We start from the raw sequence: 23,174 nt of genomic DNA, 5'->3' as shown, positions 1-23,174 counted from the left end.
TTAATTTATTTTAAAATATCAGACATTCTAATTGTCAATGAGACTTAATCCTAAATTTTAAAAAGCATAAGGATTTTTAGGGTGGTTACAAGAAGGATCAAAATCAACTTTAACTATGGGCTGGTCTATACTAGAGAGTTTTGTCGACAAAAGTCAGCTTTGGTCGACAAAACAATGCTGGTGTACACACTGCAGTCACCCCCACCCCACCGACAAAGCTGCCATGTTTTTTCAACAAAATAAACCACCTCGATGAGAGGTCTAGGGCTTTTGCCGGCTTAGTTAGGGCGACGCAGCGTCCATGTAGACACTGCGTCCTCTTACGTTGGTGGTGGGGCTGTCATTCTTGTCAGTTTCACCGCTCCAGCTTGACAAAGCCCAAGCCGTGGCTGCTGCAAGCCAGGGCAGCTGGACCTCAGCAAGCTGGCACGGAGCAGGGAGGGGTGGAAGCTGGACCCCACTCCTCAGGGGTGAGAAGCCCTGGGCTGCTTCCCCTTGGGAACGGGAGGGGAGGGAAGACAGTGGCAGCTTACCTTGGTTCCTGGTGGGGAACGGGTATGGGAGAAGCCTGGGGCTGACTCCTGGCGGGGAATGGGCGGGGCAGCCCCACCAGGAGTCAGCCTTTGGGGCTCCTGGCAGGGAGCTGAGGAGACTAGGCTTTCAGCTCCCCACGCTACCCCTCTTAGATCAATGGAAGTGCTCCTGGTGAGGATGAACTCCACTGACCCAGGAGGCTGCGGTGGCTGTAAGTTGACATATGTTATGTTGACTTATTTTTTGAATGTAGACAAGGCCTAAGGAAAGACTACTGCTGCTTCACAGTGAACTCTGAACACCTTGGCTGAGCGGGGCATAGTCATCTGGTCCTAAAGGCATTTATTACTTGAGCTACAGGAAAATTTCTTACTTGTCACCCATTGAAGAACCCTTATGCTTCTTTTTGTTCTCAAAAGCTACAACCAGTCAGTAGAAGGCAACATGATCAATCATATAGATAAAGATTTTTAAATGAGTCTAGGAGAGTTAGGCACTCGATTCCAACTGAATTTTAGTGGGATTTGGGTGCCTAACTCTTAGTCCTATTTAAAAATCCCATCATAATGCCTGATGCTGTCCCTTTAGCCCAATATCCTGTCCTCTGACAGTGGCCAATGCCAGGCGCTCCAGAGAGAATGAACAGAACAGACATTTATCAAATTAGCAACCACTCCCAGCTTCTGGCAGTCAGAGGCTAGAGATACCCAGAGCATGCAGTTGCATCCCTGACCATCTTGGCTAATAACCATTGATGGACCTATCCTCCATGAGTGTACTTAATTCTTTTTTTAACTCTGTTATAGTTTTGGATTCACAGCATCCCCTGGAAATGAGTTCCACAGGTTGACTGTGCTGTATAAAAAAGTACTTCCTTTTGTTTGTCTTAAACCTGCTGCCTATTAATTTCATTGGGTGACCCCTGTTTTTTTCCACACCATTTATGATTTTATAGACCCCTATCATATCCCCCTTTAGCTGTCTCTTTTCCAAGCCGGAAAGGCCTCCTCTCTTTAATATCTCCTCATATTAAAGTTGTTACATACCCTTATTAATTTTTGTTGCCCTTCTCAGTACCTTCTCCAATTCTCATATAGCTTTCTTTTGAGATGGGGCGACCAGAACTGCATGCAAGTATTCAAAGTGTGGGCGTACCATGAATTTATATAGTAGCATTACATTTTCTGTCTTATTGTCTATCCCTTTTCTAATAGTTCCTAACATTCTCTTAACTTTTTTGACTGCCACTGTGCCTTGATCAGATGTTTTCAGAGAACTTTCCGCAATGACTCAAGATCTTTCTTGAGTGGCAACAGCTAATTTAGATTCCATCATTTTGTATGTATAGTTGGGATTGTGTTTTCTAATGTGCATTACTTTGCTTTTATCAACACTGAATGTCATCTGCCATTTTGTTGCCTAATCACCCAGTTTTGTGAGATCCCTTTGTAACTCTTCGCAGTCTGCTTTGGACTTAACTATCTTGAGTAATTTTGTATCATCTGCAAATTTTGCTGCCTCACTGTTTATCTCTGTTTCCATATAATTTACGAATCTGTTGAACAGCACTGGTCCCAGTACAGATCCCTGGGGGAAACCACTGTTTACCTTTCTCCATTCTGAAAACTGACCTTTTATTCCTTCTCTTTGTTTCTTGTCTTTTAACCAGTTACTGAACCGTGAGACGACCTGCTCTCTTATCCCATGACTGCTTACTTTGCTTAAGAGCCTTTAATGAGGAACCTTGTCAACGGCTTTTAATGTTATCTGAAGTCAGCCTATTTTCTTCCAGTGTAGTCAGTGCATTAGTGTCTGAGGAGATTCATAATTAATGCTGAAGTAAACTAAAAAGCCATTTTGAGTTAAAGGAAGATAAGCACTGGGCAAAATTCAGAATTTCAAATCCAAGTAATTTTTGTGACCTGTAATTCAATATCTCCTTTGCCTTCACAATAAATAAGTTGATTTTCAGCCAAACAACTTTTAGCAGTTTTAAAAGATTCATTAAGGGCTAAGAATAGAGACTCCATATTGGAAGCTGGTTGCAACTTTAATTGTGTTGAGGTTACTACCTTTCCATAATATACAGGCACAGAAAGAAATTATAACAGTAATTCTAAGGTTCAAACAGCATAGTAGATACATTAAAATGAGACTCTTTAACAAGTTAACTGTTTTTCTGAGCATCTTGGCGGTGTGTGATGTAACTGTGGTTTTCTGACGCAGGGAGGTGCTTTGAGATTTTACAAATCTGTCAGTGAAATTTATCCATTTAATTTAGCTATTAAAATTAATGGAAAATATGTGGCTAAATCCCCCTCCAGTGCTTTGAAAATCTCAACTGTTGGTGCTTTTTGATTATTTTCCTTCTGTTAATTTTAAAAATAAAATAAAATCTCTTTAACTTCATTTTCCCTTTTAGGATATGGTTGTACGTGCTCTTAGGCAAACTAACAGCCGTAGTATAGAAGCAGCAATTGAATTCATTAGTAAAATGAGCTACCAAGATCCTCGTCGGGAGCAGATGGCTGCAGCAGCAGCCAGACCTGTTAACGCAAGCATGAAACCCCCAGGTATGTGTATCCAGTATATATTTTCTTATAGGAAGAAATCATAAATTAGCTTAACATTTCCAATAATGCACTCACAACTGGGGGATGGAAGGGAAGTGGAGCATAAACGATAACAGTTAAATAGGTGATTGAGATACCATTTTTCTTGAAAATGGTGCCATTTTTAGTATAATTTATGTACAATCCATTTTAAAATGTCAGTGCTTGACGTAAGTTTCTGACAAGTTTTTAGCTTATGTTTTCAACATCACACACCCAAGTAATCACATTCAGACCTCTAATTTTGGTGTTCGTTTTCTGTGTTGAATACTTTCCATACAATTCTTTAATTTGGGGTCATATCATTTAATTTCTGCGCAATTGCAGATAAACTGTTAATTTATGTACAAGAACATAACATAGTAAACAACACTAGCAAAGTACGACAGGTCTTTCATTTTCAATCCACTATCTTTCAACCTGTAAAATCAAGTTAACTAGAATTTGTACAAAGCTTTTGGTGGGATACTGGTATTTAGCCATGATTTTCATTCTTAACTTGCATAATTTATCACAATTTACCCATTTTTCACTATTGAAAAATGTTGATTTGCAGCATTGAAAATAATAAATGAAATCTTTCAAAATTAAATGCAAAGTAGTTTTACACATACCTCACTTAATGGCAATGCAAAAAAATGAAGGGTACACAACTGTCTTACAAAGATGCCCTGTTCATGTGACACAGTATGAATCTATCTCGTAGTTACTTTCTGGTACCTCCAATAAAAGATTGCTATGTAATTTTTAAAGGACTTAAATTTTCAGAATACAATGGGAGATTGTTATTGTAAATTTTGCATGCATGCAGTCATTACGCTTACAAACATATAGTTTCTTTCACACTAATTTAAAACAACCTGTTGATGAACAGAACTTTGCATACAAGGAATGTAATAAACTGAGATAAAACTGTGTTACGTGCATGATCTTTTTAATTTAGTGTGCCTGTTTACAGGTTTACACATCCGAGCAATCTTTCAGCTGACTAACTCACTCAAAGGTTATGGACCTCTCAAGTACATAACTGAGTTGTCACTTTATAAAATTGATTTGATTTAACATTGATAATATCTATGTTATGTAAAATGTAGGACAATACATTTTTTCTTTGCTCAGCTTTTCCTTGCTAAAGAGAGTTTTATTCCTTCCTTTCTAATTAGTTGCAAATAAACCCTCATGTGGCTTACATTAAAACTTCTTATCTACTTCATAGCAGCAAGATAACTTGCAAAAAGGAAAAGTAACTGAGTTAGAATAGTAATAAAATATTACAAGCCATAAGTAGAGTTTGTTTCACAAATATAAAATGTTGTGGGTTTTTTTTCTTTTCTTTTTTTAAAGCAGGTAGTGTGCAGCAATCAATTAACCGCAAACAGAGCTGGAAAGGTTCTAAAGAGTCCTTGGTACCTCAGAGACATGGCCCTCCGTTGGGAGATAGTGTAGCTTATCGTTCAGAGAGTCCAAGTTCTCAGTCAGATGTAGGAAGGCCCTTATCTGGTTCTGGATTAACGGCATTTGCTCAGGCTCATCCTGGCAATGGACAAAGAGTGAATCCACCACCTCCACCACAAGTAAGGAGTGTTACTCCCCCTCCTCCACCTCCGAGAGGGCAGACTCCTCCACCAAGAGGAACAACTCCTCCACCTCCCTCTTGGGAACCAAATGCTCAAACAAAACGTTATTCTGGAAGCATGGAATATATGATCTCTCGCATTTCTCCAGTACCACCAGGAGCGTGGCAGGATGGCTATCCGCCCCCACCAATGAATCCGTCACCCATAAGTTCTTCTACGCAGGGACAAAGAGGCATTAATTCTGTTCCACTTGGCAGGCAACCAATAATCATGCAGAGTTCTGCCAATAGCAAGTTTAATTTTCCATCAGGAAGAGCTGGAATACAAAATGGCAATTGTCAGACAGACTTCATGGTTCATCAGAATGTTATATCTGGAAACTCAGTCAGTCGTCAACCACCCCCTCCATACCCAATATCTCCAACTAACAGGCAAAGTCCTACAGCTTTGCAGATGCAAGCAGGAGGATCTGTTCCTCCTTCAGCATACACCAACGGAAACATTCCTCAGTCCGTGATGGTGCCAAATAGAAACAGTCACAACATGGAACTTTTCAATATAAATCTACCTGGAATACCTGCGTCCTGGTCACAACCTTCATCTGCTCAGCCCCAATCACCACCTGGCAGTGGACTTGAAATCCCTACATGGCAACCCAACATTCCAGTAAGATCAAATTCTTTCAATAACCCTCATGGAAATAGACAGAGTCACTCTAGCAGTTCTCAGCCTTCAGCCAGCACAGTAACAGCTATAACACCAGCTCCCATTCAGCAGCCAGTAAAAAGTATGCGAGTATTAAAACCAGAGCTACAGACTGCCTTAGCACCAACTCACCCTTCTTGGATGCCGCAGCCAATGCAAGCTGTCCAGCCAGTCCCTTTCTCTGAGAGTCCATCTACAAATATGGTAGTTATGTCACCTGTTGCAGAAGTTCCAAATTACCAAGGTCCTCCACCACCTTACCCAAAACACTTGCTACACCAGAATCCATCTGTCAATCCATACGAGACAGGAACCAAACCTAACAAAGAAGATCAGCCCAGTTCACCTAAGGAAGAAGAGAGTGAAAAGAATAATGAATGTGTTGATGGGACAGATAAAGAAAAGAAACAAATAACAACCTCGCCTGTTCCTGTTAGGAAAAACAAGAGAGATGAAGAGCGAAGGGAGTCTCGAATTCAGAGCTATTCTCCTCAGGCCTTTAAATTCTTCATGGAACAACATGTGGAAAACATACTCAAGTCTCATCAGCAACGATTGCATCGTAAGAAACAACTAGAGAATGAAATGATGCGGGTAAAATCTTTATTTTCTTTAATATTTGAATGGAACTACTCTATCTTTTGATATACACTTTTTTTAAAACTGCATCTCTGCGGTTTCCTGGTTTATGCTGCCATTTTGTGTGCAGTTTTAGTATCTTTTGGCTTTGACGTTCATTTTTAGTTTGTCCATGTTTAAGAAGCAGCCAACCTTTCAATATTTGTTTAGGTAATCCTGTTCCTCTCTTTAGAAAGGTTTTAAATTAATCCAAACCAAAAATCTTATTTTATATTCTAAATGCTAATAATCGGAGTCATTTATGGAAAGACTGAATTAAATTATTTAAGCTTGCATTGGGCGTAGCTGCATGACTCCTGGGTTTTTATCATGGACATCAATGCTAATTTGGAGAAACCTATTTGTTATGATTGTCACAGTTAAGTATTAAAGATATAAGTAGATGCAATTTAGGAAGAAGCAGTGATAGGACTGGTTACAGTCTCCATATAGAGCCACAAAAAATGATTACTCCCTTCACTTTCACTAGTTTGATACCATTATGTATGGTATTTGTCCAGGAAATTTCATTCTAAAAACATACTTTATATTATTCAACATTCAAAAGAGTTTAAAAGGCATATTATAGAACAAAAAGAGACATGGTCTGTTTGCTGAGCTATGGATTATTTCTATCCAAGTAAGGTATGTGACAGTAGAGAATGAATTATACTTTTAAATATTCTAGTCAGCTTTCACTAAATATACTAAGGGTTTGATCCTCTGTTCCATGTGCCTTTCGTCCTGTGCAAAAATCCTACTAATATCAGTGAAAGTTCTGTGTGCACATTGGGTCACCCTAGTATATTAACTGAACCTTGGCTAGAGAATTTAAAAGTCACTTTAACCTTCATTTTAAAACACTGCATCAAGCAACCAAAATGCCACAGTTTGTAAAGCCTATACTCCCTCATTGCTGTAGATGGAGGCACTGGCCTAAACCCACGAGTACATTTCTATTAGTTGAAGTTTAAAATGAGGACACCTTTTAGTGTAAAAACTGGCTTTAAATGATGTACCTTATGACCCTGGCCAATTTGTGTTTTTACAGTCACATTTTATACTAAAATATTTTTGTCTTCCATGTTGCTATGTAAAGCTATGTAAAACCCTCACAACAGGGAAAACAGGGAAACTGACTGCATAGAAAGCACTGAGAAATATCCATATTAAAACAAGAAAATGCAGAGAGGGATTTTAGCTATGATCTTGGGTTTTAGTTATAATATTAGTTTGTCTTGGAATAATAGTAGGTGACAGAAGTAAAAAAAAATTTTTTTTTTAAGGTTGATACCTTCGACTGAATCTGTGAAAGATTTCTTGGGGGGGGAGGGGGGCTTGACTGAACCATCATTTCTAACTCCATATTCTCTTGCTGTTTATGAAATTCTTGCTTTGAACTGTACTGTTATGGAAGTATCTACTTAATCACAACATAAGTAAGCAGATAATACTTCTTCCTAGAAGTCTCTCTAGATGTTTATTCTTAGTCTTCTTTTTCCTTTTCACTTTCACTAACAGCTGATTTAAACTCTTATGGTGTTGGAAGCTTTGCTGACCTCTCTAGCCTCCATTACTATGTGGTCAAGTAAGACTTTGGAGCAACAGTATTGTATTAAGAATAGCATGAACCCTTTCCAAAGGACTCTGCATGTGTATACCTGCATCAAAACTAAAGCATGTGGTTGATGTATTTTTTTTAAAATTACATTTGGGTACTCGTGCAAGATCATAACTAATTTTGATTTGCAAACCTCACTTTCCTTTCTTATTTGGAGCATTTTATTGAGTGTGCTCTGCAATGATGTAAGCACAATTACTTATGTTGACACTTCTTTCTTCTTAATATTGATTTTTCCCCCCTTCATGCTTAACATAGTCAATTAAAATCAAATTTTTATTTTTCTTATTTACACCAAATATATTTTTATGGTAATTGTGTTCAACTCACATAAAATGTGTTTGAGTCAAAAGGAGGGTCTTTATTTGGGGTTGGATGGTGAAAATTGGGGTGTCATGGTGAAGTTGATCCGTTCAGTATGCAATGGGGGAGAAATTGACAGGAATAGGCCAACTTACCTTACATGCTAAGTAGGAGGAAAAGAAGTGAAACTTGATGGCCATTTATCTCCTCTAGCACTTTTTCATCTTTATTTGCAGGAGGGTTAAAAGAGTAAACCAGGAGTGGATTTCCTCTTTTCTCTCCTTCTGCAGGAAGTTGAGGGAAAAGGGCCACCAGAATGTTTCAGTGAGTGTGTATTCCCCGATGGGAGGGCAGGTGTTTAAAGGAAGGTGCTTATTTGGAGAGAACTGGGTTTTTTGGGCATGGAGCAGCTGTCTCACAGGTGGAGTAGTAAAGTATTTTGGAAGTATGCACTTTTCTATTTTATTATATCTAATGGTGCCAAAAGTGCTGCCAGGCACCTCCCAGAATTACAAAAAACATTTCTGCCCTGAAGAACATGAAAAAAAAAAAATTAGTCATGATATAGGGAGTAACAAGACCATAGGAAAGGAAAATAGAGGTAATGTCAATGAGATCACATGACTATTCAGCAAGGACTATTGCATGCCATGGAGTAAAGAGAATGGAGTATTTGTGTGTGAGTGTATTTAAAATTAATAGATTTCTTGGTTAATTTCTTGTAGCAATCATAGAAGTGGGTCCTAAGGAGCAATTTTAATAAGGAGAAGGAGGGAACTTTGTAGATCAGCTCAGGAAGGATGTCTGAGGTGCAATGTGAGATGGCATGAAGGAAAGTGTGTACATCTTTTTGGTGAAAAGACAAATAAGATACTATTGATGCTGACATTTTTGAAGGAGCAAAGGGGTTGGGAAGCAACATGAAGAGATAAGGCTAGTAGGGGGCACAGGCTTGCAGGTTCTTAAATATAAGGGCAAAACACTTAAATTTTATACCATAGAGGAGGGAGAGCTAGTACAGTGAGATTAGAGGGAATGGAATGGTCTGACTGATGGATAAAGAATATAATCTTGGCAGCATTTTGATGGAGCAAAGGGGATTATAGTGGATGTCCAAACGCCACAGAGGAGGATGCTGCAGTAGTCAAGATTGAAGATAGTGAGGACTGTACCAAATTTTTTTTGTTGTATGGACAGACACAAAATCAGATTTTAAAATCTCTCCTTGAAATCTACTTTTTCTGTGATGCCTTTAAGAAATCTGCTACAGTCTGGTTATATGCCATTTGGATAGTTGATCTTATTTTTTAAAACAAAAGCAAGAGTATTAAGCAGACTGACTGAAAATCTCTCAGTTGCTCAACTTCTACTATCTTGGCTTCTGTTAGCTGATAATTTCATTAGTTCTCCAATCACTATAGTGTCTTCCAGGATAGAGAAGACTTAAATTTTTAATGTAAAAACACAAGCAGAACCACCTTTCAGTGTGTCATAAGAAGCAAAAAAGGGGCAGAAGTCTTGAAGGACACCTTTAAATAAGAGAGTGAAATGGAAATAGTTATGTAACAACAATTAAGTATGCAAAGAATCAGTGATCAAACAGTGGATAACTAATTAGCTGGAAAATCTACAGAGTAATACATTCAGTTAATTGTGTCAGGAATCAAGCAAGTAATGACTCCATTAATGCAGAGAATCAAGTAAAAGTAGAGTATGCAAAGTCATGGACAAATCTGTACAGTTGTTAATATGTAAGGGAATACTCCCATGAGGGAACATCTCTATGAAGAAGAGTGGGTTGGTTATCAGTGGCCTCTCTCCTACCCCACAATCCTGTCTCCTCTATAGAGGCATGGAAGGCAACCACCACCAGGTTTTCTTTTTCTCCCATCCTATTCCTTCCCCAAAAACGGCTCCCCTAACTAAGAGCTTGGTGGTGCATGGTACCTTGTGCATTTTGTTGTTATAACCATCCCTTAGGTTGCACATTTTATGGGGATTGCTTTTTGTTTCAATCTTAAGTGTTTTTATAGAATCCTAATGTGTTTGAGGGAAACAACTTGAAGTATTACTCATTTTACATTTAAGTTTTTACTTTCCTGTGCCTGAGCCTCCTGAATGTATGATGATCACCGTAAAGAGAAAAGTGTTTTTCACTTGTCAAATTTAACTTTGTTACATAGGTTGGGTTGTCCCAAGATGCCCAGGATCAAATGAGAAAAATGCTATGCCAGAAGGAGTCTAACTACATTCGTCTCAAAAGGGCTAAAATGGACAAATCAATGTTTGTAAAAATTAAGACTCTTGGGATTGGGGCATTTGGAGAAGTCTGCTTAGCGAGGAAAGTGGACACTAATGCTTTATATGCAACAAAAACCCTGCGGAAGAAAGATGTGCTGCTTCGGAACCAAGTTGCTCATGTTAAAGCTGAGCGGGATATCCTTGCAGAAGCTGACAATGAGTGGGTGGTTCGCCTGTACTATTCGTTCCAAGATAAGGACAATTTGTACTTTGTAATGGATTACATTCCAGGAGGTGATATGATGAGCCTGTTAATTAGAATGGGTGTCTTCCCAGAAAATCTGGCACGGTTCTATATAGCAGAACTGACCTGCGCAGTTGAAAGCGTTCACAAGATGGGCTTCATTCACAGAGACATCAAACCTGATAACATTTTGATTGATCGTGATGGTCATATTAAACTGACTGATTTTGGGCTTTGTACTGGTTTTCGATGGACACATGATTCCAAATACTATCAAAGTGGTAAGAAGCTGTTTTTGTTACCTGAACTGATGTAGCATTCCATGCTAATTCATGAATAATAAGCATGAGTAGAAAGATGAGCATGACATGAACAAAGTTAGAATTTAATACCCATAAGGGAAAGGGAATAAGCTAAACCACTATAACTGTGTGCACATTTGGAGTAGTACTGTTAAATCTATTTTGGTGAAAAAAAAATCACTTCTAAATGAAATATTTATATCAGTACAAAACCTGTGTGTAGACCAGATTGAAAATGGGACTTAGAAGCCTAAGTCATATAGATGCTTTTGAAAATTTTACCCAAGATCTATAGTATTCATCCCTCTTCTGCAGTTATATGGAAGTTTCTAATTAAGCCTCTTTTTTTTTTTTTTTTTTTTTTTAAAGATTTAAGCTTATTTAATGCCTACAAGGTAGTTTTGGGAAGCTTATAGCAAAAGATAATTTTGTTTTGTGAGTGGCAGTATCTGGATTCCACAACCTTCCTTGTTTTACAGTAATTTTTCCTATAGGTAACCTGCAAAGAATTAAATGAAAATGGGCTTGTGCTTTATTTTCCTTCAATAGATTTTTCAAAACCCACTCTTTTGGCTTGTTTTTACACTAGAAATTCAGTGCCTCTTTAGCCTGCTATAGTTTATGGTGATTGGAGAAGTAGCAAGAGGGATGACATGAGAATGAAAGTTGAACAATTGTGATAGGTAAGATTTTTAATCAGACTTTTAAAAAAAAAAAAATTTAACACCTATTTGACTTCGGTGATTGATACTTTGGAAATGGCACTCTTTCACTTCAGCTGAGAGAGAGAACAGTATACATCCTATACCTCCAATAAGTCCAGTAGCAAAACTAGGGAAGATCAGAACTGACATTTTCTAATATTTGTTAGGCAAAAAAATCAATTTAAAAACAAACAAAAGAAAACAACTCAACTTTCAAGAATTCTTTACATGCTATGCAAAAAAGCACACAAGCCCACTATTCTAAGTTCTTTACAAGTCCACTTTTAATAATTTTTATTTTGAAGTACTTGAATTCATTAGACTAGAGAGTGTTCTTCCTAAAAGAGGAACGTGAAAGAATTTGGAGAGAAACTGGGCTTAGTTGAGCACCAAGGTAAAAATCCACAATATCAGCACCTTCATTTTTATGTTGTAGGTGACCATTCACGTCAAGACAGCATGGATTTCAGTAATGAATGGGGTGATCCAGCAAACTGCAGATGTGGAGACAGGCTTAAGCCACTTGAGCGTAGGGCAGCGCGTCAGCATCAACGCTGTCTGGCACATTCACTTGTCGGCACTCCTAATTATATTGCACCAGAAGTACTGTTACGAACAGGTAAAGCTTTTTAGTTCAATCCCTTTGCAAAATGACTGATGTCTGAAGGCTTTCACCCTTTCTGAAGACCAGCACTTGTTCAAATTAATTAATAATGGAGTCAGTAGCTGATAAGCTAAGTAAATTCTTTGCATCAGTCTTCACTGCAGAGGATGTGAGAGAGATTCTCACACCTGAGCCATTCGTTTTAGGTGACAAATCTGAGGAACTGTCCCAGATTATAGTGTCAATAAGAGGTGGTTTTGGAACAGCTTGATAAATTAAACAGTAATAAGTCAGCGGGACAAGATGGTATTCACCCAAGAGTCCAGAAAGAACTCAGATATGAAGTTGCAGAACTACTAATTGTGAAATGTAACTTTTCACTTAACACAGCCTCTGTACCAGATGCCTGGAGGATAGCTAATGTAAGGCCAATTTAAAAAAAAAAGGCTCCAGAGGCGATTCTGGCAATTACAGGCCAATAATTCTAACTTCAGTACCAGGCAAATTGGTTGAAACTGTAGTAAAGAAAAGAATTATCAGACACGTAGGTGAACACAATATGTTATGGGGAAAGTCAGCATGCCTTTTGATAAGGGAAATCATGCCTCACTAATTTATTAGAATTCTTTGAGGGTGTCCACAAGCATGTGGCCAATGGTGATCCAGTGGATATAGTATACTTGACTTTCAGAAAGCCTTGGAAGGTTCCTCACCATAGGCTCTAAAGCAAAGTAAGCAGTCTTGGAATGAGAGGGAAGAACTTCTCACATATTAGTAAATAGTTAAAAGTTAGGAAACAGAGGGTGGGAATAAATGGTCTCTTTTCACAAAGGCAAGAGGTAAATAGCAGGATCTCCCAAGGATCTGTACTGGGACCAGTGCTATTCAACATATTCATAAGTGATCTGGAAAAAAGGATAAACAGTAAGGTGGCAAAGTTTGCAGAGGATTCAGAATTGCTCAAGATAGGTCAATGTAAAGCTGACTGTGAAGATTTACAAAGGGTTCTCACAATATTAGGTGATTGGACAACATAATGGCAGGTGGAATTCAGTGTTGATAAATGCAAAGTAATGCACATTGGAAAACAAATCTCAACTGTACATACAAAATGATGGGGTCTAAATTATCTGTTACCACTCGAGATCTTGGGTCATTATGGATAGTGCCCTGAAAACATCTGCTCAATGTGCTGTGGTAGTCAAAAAAGTTAACAAAATGGTAGGAATCATTAGGAAAGGAATAGATAATAAGACAAAGTATATCATAATGCCTCTTTATAAATAAAAAAAAAAAGAGAATTTGAAAAAGTATGGAGAAGGGCAACAACGTCATCAGGAGGGTATAGAACAGGTTCCATATGAGGAGAGATTAAAAAGACTGTTCATCTTAGAAAAGAGACGACTAAGTGGGATATGATAACAATCTATAAAATCATGAATGGTGTGGAGAAAGTGAGGAAGGAAGCGTTGTTTACCCCTTCACATCACACTGGAACCAGGGGTCACCCAATGAATTTAATGGCAGCAGGTTTAAAACAAACAAAAGGAAGTACTTCTTCACACAGCACAGAGTCATCCTGTAGAACTTGTTGCCGGGGATGTTATGAAGGCCAAAAGTGTAACTGGGTTCAGAAAAAGAATTAGATAAATTTGTGGAGAATAGGTCTGTTAATGATGATTAGCCAAGATCGTCAGGGATGCAACCCCATGCTCTGGGAGGGTTTCCCTAAGCCTCTGACTGCCACAAGCTAGGTCTGGACAACACTGGATAAATCATTTGATAATTGTCCTGTTCTGTTCATTCCCTCTGAAGCATCTGCACTGGCCACTGTCAGAAGACAGGATGCTGGGTTGGATGGACCATTGGTCTGACCCAGTATGGTAGTTCTTATGCTTTTTTGGGCCAAAAGTAAATATTAAATGATGATTTTTAATCTGGAAGATGATGCAATAAATAATTGTAACTTGATACATTGGTTACCCATTTAACCGTAAATCTAAGTAACCAAAGTACTAGTTCCATTTTTATAGTTTGCTTTTGTTTCAGGATATACACAACTGTGCGACTGGTGGAGTGTTGGAGTAATTCTCTTTGAAATGTTAGTAGGGCAGCCTCCTTTCTTGGCACAAACACCATTGGAAACACAAATGAAGGTAATTAAGAAAATCAGGTATTAATATTATGTAATAGTAATGTGCAAAAGTAGTAATATGTATAATCCTATAAGCATTACCATGCTGGAAAAGCAGCATCAGAATTTGTGCAATCCTTTCTAATTATATAAAGTGAGAGGAGATGTTTAAATGAATAAGCGCTATGCCCAACTAGGTGATAAACTAACCGTATTTCTAAACCAAAGGGTCTCTTTTAGTGAGGCTGAATATTGTAAGATCTGATTTGTTTAATTTTGCATAATAATCCTAGCTTGTCATTTGGTCATGCTTTGTCCAGAGCTAACCATTTTTGTCATCTTACACTGTGACCTTCTCAGTACCATTCTTCTCTCGAACAGTGCAATGACAAGGGGCGTGTGTATGTGTGTTGGCCCATCATCCTTTTCGTCAGACAAGCTATTTAATAGTGTAAAGGAGCATTCCCCTCTTGAACACCTCCTAGTGTCTGGGTTTAGTAGCACAGTCCTTTTCTTACCCTTAGCATCCCTTGCAGGCTGCCAGCCAACCTTGACGGGTCTTCAGTGTCTACTCCCTTCAGCCAAGTTACAAAGTTCAAATGAACCCTTTAACTTTTATTTAAGAGTCCAATAACTAAACAGTCTATTTGCCCTTACTAGAGTCTTCATCTCCAGCTCTGGGCTCTTTAAATTTGGCCTTTTGTTCAGGTTCCCAATAAGCCTTGTACCCTTTTTGGGATTTACACAACTTTACCTGGGGCCAGAAGGGGAATCTGGGCCCGCTGTGACTCTGGAGCACAATCACCTCTGCCCTGCAACCTTGGGTGCCTTATGATGCCTTGCTGAAATATGTCCCACCTGGGCCTCTCACAGACAGCTTTCCAGCATGCAAGCCACACCATGAGTGTCTGTGTGTAACTGCAGCCTGCCAGCTACATCCTGGCTCCTACCTGCCTTGGTTATATTGCAGGGTGACCCCAACACACCCTCAGTTCTGGATCTTCCCCCAGAAATGTATGTCCTGTACTGCCCAAGTCTCTCTTGGACAGTACAAATATATTGCATCTATTATTCCATTAAGGGAATAATATGCTATTTTACTACTTTAAATAGTTACCCAGACACTTCAAATTAAACACATTAGATTAGATAAAGCACTAAAACAAGTTTATTAAGTACGAAGAGATTTTAAGGGAATATAAGTAATGAGGCATAAATGTCAGAAATGGTTACAAGAAGAATAAAGATAAGTCTCTTAGTGTTACGTACTTAAGAAACTATCTTAGTTGCAAAGCAAACTTTCTCACCACATATTTCCGGCAAGGTTACTAACCAAGCTCTTTAGGTCAGGACCCCTCCCCCAGAGTCCAACAGCTGTTGACTTTATCTTCTCAGTTGCAGAGAATGAGGTGGGCAGGGATAGAGAGAGGGGTCCCTTGGGTATTTGTCCCTCCTTTTTGTAGTTTTAGTGCCCCTCTTGAAATACGTTTCCAGCTGAGAACCAGGAGACAGAGTCAATGTGGAAGGATAGTCCCTATTTTTTTCACCTGTTCTAACTTCCTTTTTTTCCCCTTCCTGCTTGATTACTCTATTTACTGCTCAAATGCAAACTAAGGCAAGCACACATTCCTTTGTTTAGGACAGACCTAACTTCTGCCTGAGTACGGCTGTGGGTTTTGGAACCTGTGTTAACATTATACAGGAGAATCTTGTAATTTCACATGCAATGTTACCACACACATTTTATCAGGATAGTACTGATCAGCGAATTATGAGTTTTAAAATTATACCTTACAAGGCATACCTTGTACAAAGATTATTACAGTAGTGTGTAGGGTGTGAACATGAGTGTATTCCGTCAAACCCACACACTCTGGGTTCCAACCCAGGGACCCTATAAACAGCAGCCACATACTGCTTGATTCAGTTAATTGCTGCTTCTCTTCCATGGCTACTTTTAGTCTTTATACTTAGCCCATAAACACAGTTGTCTGCAAAAAGGGAAATACCTATTCACATAATTTCTGGGAAATTATTTATCATAATGGAAAACAAAGTATATAATACTGATAATAGTCCCTTGTGAAGTTCCATTTGTAAGCTTGTAAGTTTTTGATAAAGCTGTTCCCACTTTGACTTGTATAGTTCCATCACTTGAAAAGTCCAGTAGCCACCAAAACATTCTCCTTTTTATTTCAATTTTGGCTAATTTATATTGGAGGCCATCCCTCCATAACAAGTCATATGTTTTTTCAACGTCCAGAAAGATTGATACCATAAAGTTCTCTGTCCTTATGTTTTCTTGTATCTTCATTTCTATGTATATGGTCAACCATGCATCTTTCTTTTCTGAAACCACTTAGTACTGTTATCATTTTTTTTCCAAGTATTCCCCTAGTTTTGTGTATACTTTTTACCATGATTTTCCCAAAGCATGATGTTAGGGCAAACTGAATTGCTAAGGCCTTGCAGCTCCTTTGTCTATGCTTGCTGAGCTCTGATTGGCTGTCACTAGCCCTTGGAGGCCCTGATGTTGCTAGCTTTCAGGATGACTGCTCCAGAGAGGGGTCTCTAGGTAGGCCTGGAAGGACCCATCTTTGTTGCTCTTTTCCTCCCACCTTGCTGCTTCCTGGGGCAACGTATAGCAGAGTAGTGAGACCTCCAGCAGAGGACCCAAAGGCCTAGTGCACCTCAACACCTCAAAGATAGTTATCTTTTTCTCTTACCTGCTTCCAGAATTTAAGACAAGTAAAGAGCATATTCCTCAAGAACAGTAACAGTCACATAGCACTACTAGATTCAATCCAGAGTGACTAAAACAAATTATATATTTATTTTGAAGTGCATTAGAGAAAACATTGGTAAGAGAAGATTTAGAATGTAATACATGTTGTTCATAGTTCTATTTATAGGCCCTGGTGAAACTCTTAGAAATCTTAGTTACAAAAGAGAATATTAGATGACATTAGAAAGTTTAGCCAGATATTACCCTATAAAATCTCGTGGTCTTTCTTCATTCTGTCTCATGCTTCCTGGAGGAAAATACATTCATAGATTTTTAAGACTAGAAGGGATCATTATAATAATAATCTAATGTGACCACTGGCATTGACAATTATCTGTAAGCATTGTAGCTATGGTAGGTATAACAGGCCATGGAATTTCACCCAGTAATTCCTGCATAAAGCCCATAACTTCTGTTTGAACTGCGGCATATCTTTTAGAAAGATGTCCAATTTTGATTTATAGACTTCAAGGGCAGAAAATCCACCATATTCTTAGGTAAATTGTTCCATTTGTTAATTACCCTCATTGTTAAAACTTTGCTTCTTATTTTTAGTTGAACTTGTCTAGCTTCAGCTTCCACACCTTGGATCTTCTAATGCCTTTTTCTGCTAGATTAAAGAGCTCTACACTATCATAGTCTTCTCCTCATGTAGGTACTTACAGACTGTGGTCAAACCACCTTCTAATTTTCTCTTGGATAAAGTAAATAGATTTTACTGAGGATGGGTTTTCTAAACTTTTAATCATTCTTGTTGCTCTTTTTCTGAACCCTTTCCAATTGATCAGCATCCTCTTTAAAGTGTGTACGTGAGAACTGGACACAATATTCCAGTAATAGTCTCACTAATGCCATATACAGTTGTAATATCACCTTCTTACTTCTCGGTATTCCCCTGCTTATGCATCCAAGGATCACATTAGTTTGCTTAGATCATGTCTACAGAACAGAACTGTATTGGTATAACTACATCGCTCAGGGATGTGAAAGGATCCACACCCCTGAGCGACATAGTTATACCGACCTAACTTCCCACATAGACAGCACTATGCCAGCGGGAGAGCTTCTCCTGCCGACATAGCTACTACCTCTCGGGGAGGTGGATTAACTATACTGACAGGAGAGCTCTCTTCTGTCATCTTAGAGTGTGTTCATTAAAGCTCTAGAGCTGCGCCGATGCAGCGTTTTAAGTATAGACTTGCCCTCAATCACAACATTGAACTGGGAGCTCATGTTCAATTGGTTATCTTCTATCATGACCCTGAAGACCCTTTCAGAGATGCTGCTTTCCAAAATATAGCCCACCCTACGCTCAGTCCTGTAAGTATGACCTACATTCTTTGTTCCTAGATGAACTACCTTGCATTTGGCTGTATGAAAACAAATATCTTGTGCCTCAGTTCCCCATGTCTACAATGAGGATAATAGTGCTTTCCTTCCTCACAGGGGTGTTGAGAGATAAATACATTAAAGATTTTGGGGCAACTCAGTTGCTCTGGTAAAGGAGGATCATCTAAATACTGAAGAGAGAGATGATGGTAAAATAAATGAAGCTATGTGCTATTGTCTTTTTTGGGGAACACCAGTGTTGAATTTTTTTTAAGTGATTTATTGTGCATTTCATACTTGGTTTGTGGGGTTTTTTGTTGTTGTTTTTTTTTAAAAGAAATTACAAACAGAAAATGAAAAATAACTTTATTTTCTGATCTTTTTACATTTTCTTTGTAAAGGTTATCAACTGGCAGACAGCTCTTCACATCCCACCTCAAGCTAAATTGACTCCAGAGGCTTCTGACCTAATTATCAAACTCTGCCGAGGGCCAGACGATCGCTTAGGCAAGAATGGTACAGATGAAATAAAAGCTCATCCATTTTTTAAAACTATTGATTTTTCAAGTGATCTACGACAGCAGACTGCTTCATATATTCCTAAAATTACACATCCTACAGACACATCCAATTTTGACCCAGTTGATCCAGATAAGTTATGGAGTGATGATGATAAGGAAGGAAATGTAAATGACACACTTAATGGGTGGTACAAAAATGGGAAACATCCTGAACATGCTTTTTATGAATTCACGTTTCGAAGGTTTTTTGATGACAATGGCTACCCTTACAACTATCCAAAACCCATTGAATATGAATACAATAATCCACAAAACTTGGAGCAGCAATCAGATGATGATGATGAGCAGGCAGGGAAAGCGGTTAAAAATCGTGATCTAGTTTATGTTTAGCAAAGAAGTTGAAGATGGGATTTTTCAAAAATCCCTTGTGATAAAACAATTAACATAAGAGTGCTTGGGTAAATATATGCACACTTCATTAAAATTACCATTATCTCAGAGTTCTATATTTTTGCTTTCTGTACATTTTGTTTCCCCAAAATGCAGGGAAATCCTTTAAAAATGTTAATTTATTCCAGCATTAATCATTAATTTAGAAAAAATTGATGTTAGGAAAAATAAATTATGAACTGAGTTTTATGATCAGTTTTTTGTACTTTAAGTACTTATTATAGGAAATAGTGATTTCTTAAAAGGAGATGCCTGTTATCTATTTGTACATATGCTAAATAATTTAAAAAAACAAACAAACAAAAAAAAACTTTGTTCCAGAATTTCTGAACAACAGTTCTGCCTTGCTTTTACCAAATATAAATTTTATTGTACACTTACAAAACTAACTGATACCTCTCTGATACAAGGCTGCTGTCCCATGGCTTCCCACAATATCAAGCTCCTTTATAGATTGTTAGCCGAATTAAGCCTGTTTGGTAAGTAATTCCCAGTCAGTAATGCACAGTTCACAGCTTTGAAACTAGGAAGCATCAGTCTCTGTTTTAATGTGACTATAAATGGTTTAAAAAAAATCTTAGGGTTTTTATTTATATTTAACTTAAAATTATATTGAAATTATAACTAGATTTAGGGCACTCTTAGAGATGGGAGGAATGAAGCTTTAGGGAAAACATAGCCTGAAATCTGCTGCAACTTCATTTTTTGACTGAAGACAAACTGTAAGGTCTCAAACTCTGCTCCAATCAGAAAATTTATAGATTGAAAATTTGTTTTTAAAAATGGTTCTATTTCTTGCTCCAGTCTTTGAGCTGGTTCTAAGGAAGGATTGAGAGTATGCAACATGGCTTTTATGATGCTTTTGTGCTGGGAAGACTAGTTTAATGTGTTAAACCTTAAATAGTGGGAAACACTGCTGTGCATGTGCCTGGGAACAATCAAGTTAAGCTGTCTGTGTTTCCCTTGTTACATTTCTGGTGTTCTGTCATTCACAGCTTAATTCAAAGCAGAGCTACCTCTGTGGTGTTTTATGCATCTGCTAGTGCTGTATGATTCCGAATGCTGGTTTCATAGAAATCAAGCAGCAGCTAAGCAGAAGTCCTAGTATCACACCCTGGAGATCCAGAATTAATAAAGCTTTTGTAGTGCTCAGAGGGGAACAGCTGTCCCACCCAGAAGACCAGCAGTTGTTACAGAAGTGGGAAGAAAGAGTAATGCCCCTCCATTCCATAGCCAGCTCTTTTTTGAGGGAAAGAGGGAAATGCAAGTTTTTTTTAAAAAGTTTGTTTTAAACATACTTTTAAACAACAATAGTTTCCCTACTTCCCCTATCTGCTAATATCAATCTAACATTTTTAAGTTCAGTGCCTCTTGTTTACTCTGGTCATCCAGGCGATTATATTAGAATTCTTGCTCCCTAAGCATCATGAAACCACATTCAGAGCTGGTATCACAGCAGTGTAAGGAGTATGTGCAGTATCATTATAGTGCTATCATGATAAATGCCTTTTTAAAATAATTTAAAGAGGAGTGTCCTGTTTTTTTCTTAGCTATTTACTTATTTTTCTGTTCTGAAGTACCTATCATGGTGAAAAGATATTTATGTAAAAATATGCATTCCTTTTAATAATAAAGATAGATATTTTTCTATAGTCTAAATGGGAAATGAATCAGTAAAAGGCAATTCAAGTCCTGTGTGCCTGTCTTAAAGAAAGCTATTTTAGCTCAACATTTCTAAGATCCTTAATGTTTAGCTTCAACATTATAAAATGGATGCAATATATAAATACTTCAGCTTTCTATTTGTTTGTAAAAATAAGTTTTATTTCAAAGTAAATAATTTTTAAAGGACTATCTTCATTCATTATGTTGGTAAGTGTCCCAGTAAAACTGGCATTTTTAATTTTCTTTACTTGTCCTGCAATAAAGTGTAATATATTATTGGTTAAAACCAATTTAATCAAGTGAACCTTATTTGTGGGCATGTAATAAGTAAAACTTCCTTAGAAGGCAATGTCAACTCTTAGTTACAAATACAATTTTAATAATTGATGATCTGAGCATATTTCTCCTTTCCCAGTCCATTGGGATCTAGACTTCTGACTGGTCTTAGCCAAACAGTGATGGGTTTAGCTGAAGAAAGATGTCCTTTCCAAGACACTTCCATTCTATGTAAGGAAGTTAAATCCAAAAGGAATAATTTTTATTAAACCAAATAATTGAGTATTTTAAGCTAATATGCAGGATACTGAAATATGAGATACTGCTTTGCCATTTTGGAACACTTACAGATATATATAAAAAGAGCTCCATATCATGAGAAACTGGTATTTCAGTTTTTCTATTATCTACTATTAAATTTCTGATGCTCCTAATTTCTGAAGTTTGCAGTCTAGATGCTGCAGTACTCCATACATGTATTTCGTTTCTGGATCCCCCAGTGCATTACAGCGTTAAGTCCTGCTCTGGGAGAACAGAAGATATCTCCATAAGCAATTGTATTGCCTCAACTCTCCAATATATTGCCCTGCACCTGTGTGTGGAACTCCCTTTGACTACAGAAGTAGTTCCAAACATGGATCCAGGATATGATGTGAACTCTTAGTGTATACTATTTACAGTATTGGTATTTCAGTCCTTCATAAATTTTGCTCTAGAATCTTTTGGGGCATTGAAATTCAGATTGAACTGTGATCAGACTAGTTTATACTGACAACAGAGAAGAGACGCTTATAACCAGCAGCTGTAAGATTGTATAGTCACAGTTTTAGTTCAGACTTCTTAAATATTTTCACTTGTAAAGAATTAAAATGAGTCACTGTCTTTTTTGCCTCCTGTATACATATAAATTGTATTTATAAAATGTTCTGTAATCATGTAAGTATTGTAAATACTGTTCTGATGTATTGTTCAATGATATTCTATCCTAGGGCAGGCCCTCTTGCTGTATCTTTTCTATCTTTATATTTCTAATAGAATCTATAGAATGTATGACTAGAAAGTCATCTTGAGACTGACTTAAAAAAATCTTCTGCTGTTGCTAATTGTAAAGCTGAGAGTGGGGATGATTTATTTGGACTTAATTTTGTTTAGCTATTAACTAATGCAGTGGGTGGGTTCTTAGATGCTGCTGCTGTTATCCCACATACCTTAAGACTCAGTTCCAAATGTCTTTGGTATTTAAAATCAGACATTTAATCTGTTTGCTTTAATTCGACCAAAGCAAAGAGATGATAAATTTCAGTCAACATAATAGTGAAAATGTTATGAGCGCCTTAACATGCTTTTGAGAAAAGGCACTACAAGTTTACTTTTGTATTGTATTGCGTGTGTATATATGTCTTTTGTGTGATAAATGTTCTGCTAACCAAACACTACAGTTTTATAAAATGACAGTAGGTTAAGAGAAGGAATTGCAGCCTTGGTCAACAGTATAACTAAATCATCTTTGCATATTTCTGAATGTAACAGCTGTTGGTAATCAGTGACATTCCCTATGACTGTTTTATAAATCTGTTTCAACTTTCTAAAAATCAATTTCTCTAGTGTAATATCTGCTGGGATAATAAAGAATAAAGTACAGAATCTTTTTCCTTATAAATGGTAAATAAATTCTGGTTCTACTAATCAAATACAAATTGAAATGTTATATTGTTCAAAAGTTGTTGGTCTTCCTCTGTTCTCTTAAATCTATGCATATGGCATAGCAGCTCAGAACTGGTGAACCAATACATCATCATGCAATTAATGGTAGTGATGTTGCTGTGTTAGCTATAATTGGACATAGTTTCTGATCTCTGTCCTAGAATTTCTATAACTCAAGTAATATAATAATTGTAATTTATATCACTCTTCTTTCCTCCTCTTCCCCAACAAATGATTAAAATGGC

General features: G+C 37.6%; 1 protein-coding gene across 4 annotated transcripts in view; it reads left to right on the top strand.

Annotated features, from left to right (window-relative positions):
* Positions 1 to 23,174, top strand: part of LATS1 (large tumor suppressor kinase 1) — a 35,486-nt gene that overhangs the window by 11,823 nt on the left and 489 nt on the right. The window contains exons 3-8 of one of the 4 annotated variants that reach the window (XM_067542392.1): positions 2,957 to 3,107; positions 4,491 to 6,022; positions 10,154 to 10,736; positions 11,898 to 12,080; positions 14,115 to 14,221; positions 18,715 to 18,829. In XM_067542392.1, the coding sequence (XP_067398493.1) occupies positions 2,957 to 3,107; positions 4,491 to 6,022; positions 10,154 to 10,736; positions 11,898 to 12,080; positions 14,115 to 14,221; positions 18,715 to 18,829 (2,671 nt within the window). Of the gene's footprint in view, positions 1 to 2,956; positions 3,108 to 4,490; positions 6,023 to 7,567; positions 10,107 to 10,153; positions 10,737 to 11,897; positions 12,081 to 14,114; positions 14,222 to 18,714; positions 23,171 to 23,174 lie in introns of those variants that run through there. The other 3 variants (XM_067542391.1, XR_010918660.1, XM_067542393.1) reach the window with 3 other exon arrangements.

The sequence above is a fragment of the Emydura macquarii genome, unplaced genomic scaffold (assembly GCF_026122565.2).
Source record: "Emydura macquarii macquarii isolate MOO-44397 ecotype Brisbane River unplaced genomic scaffold, CSIRO-AGI_Emac_v2 contig_705, whole genome shotgun sequence".
In the NCBI taxonomy this organism is placed as follows: Eukaryota; Metazoa; Chordata; order Testudines; family Chelidae; genus Emydura; species Emydura macquarii.
Note: the sequence above shows the minus strand (reverse complement) of the source record. Positions and strands in the feature narration are given on the sequence as shown.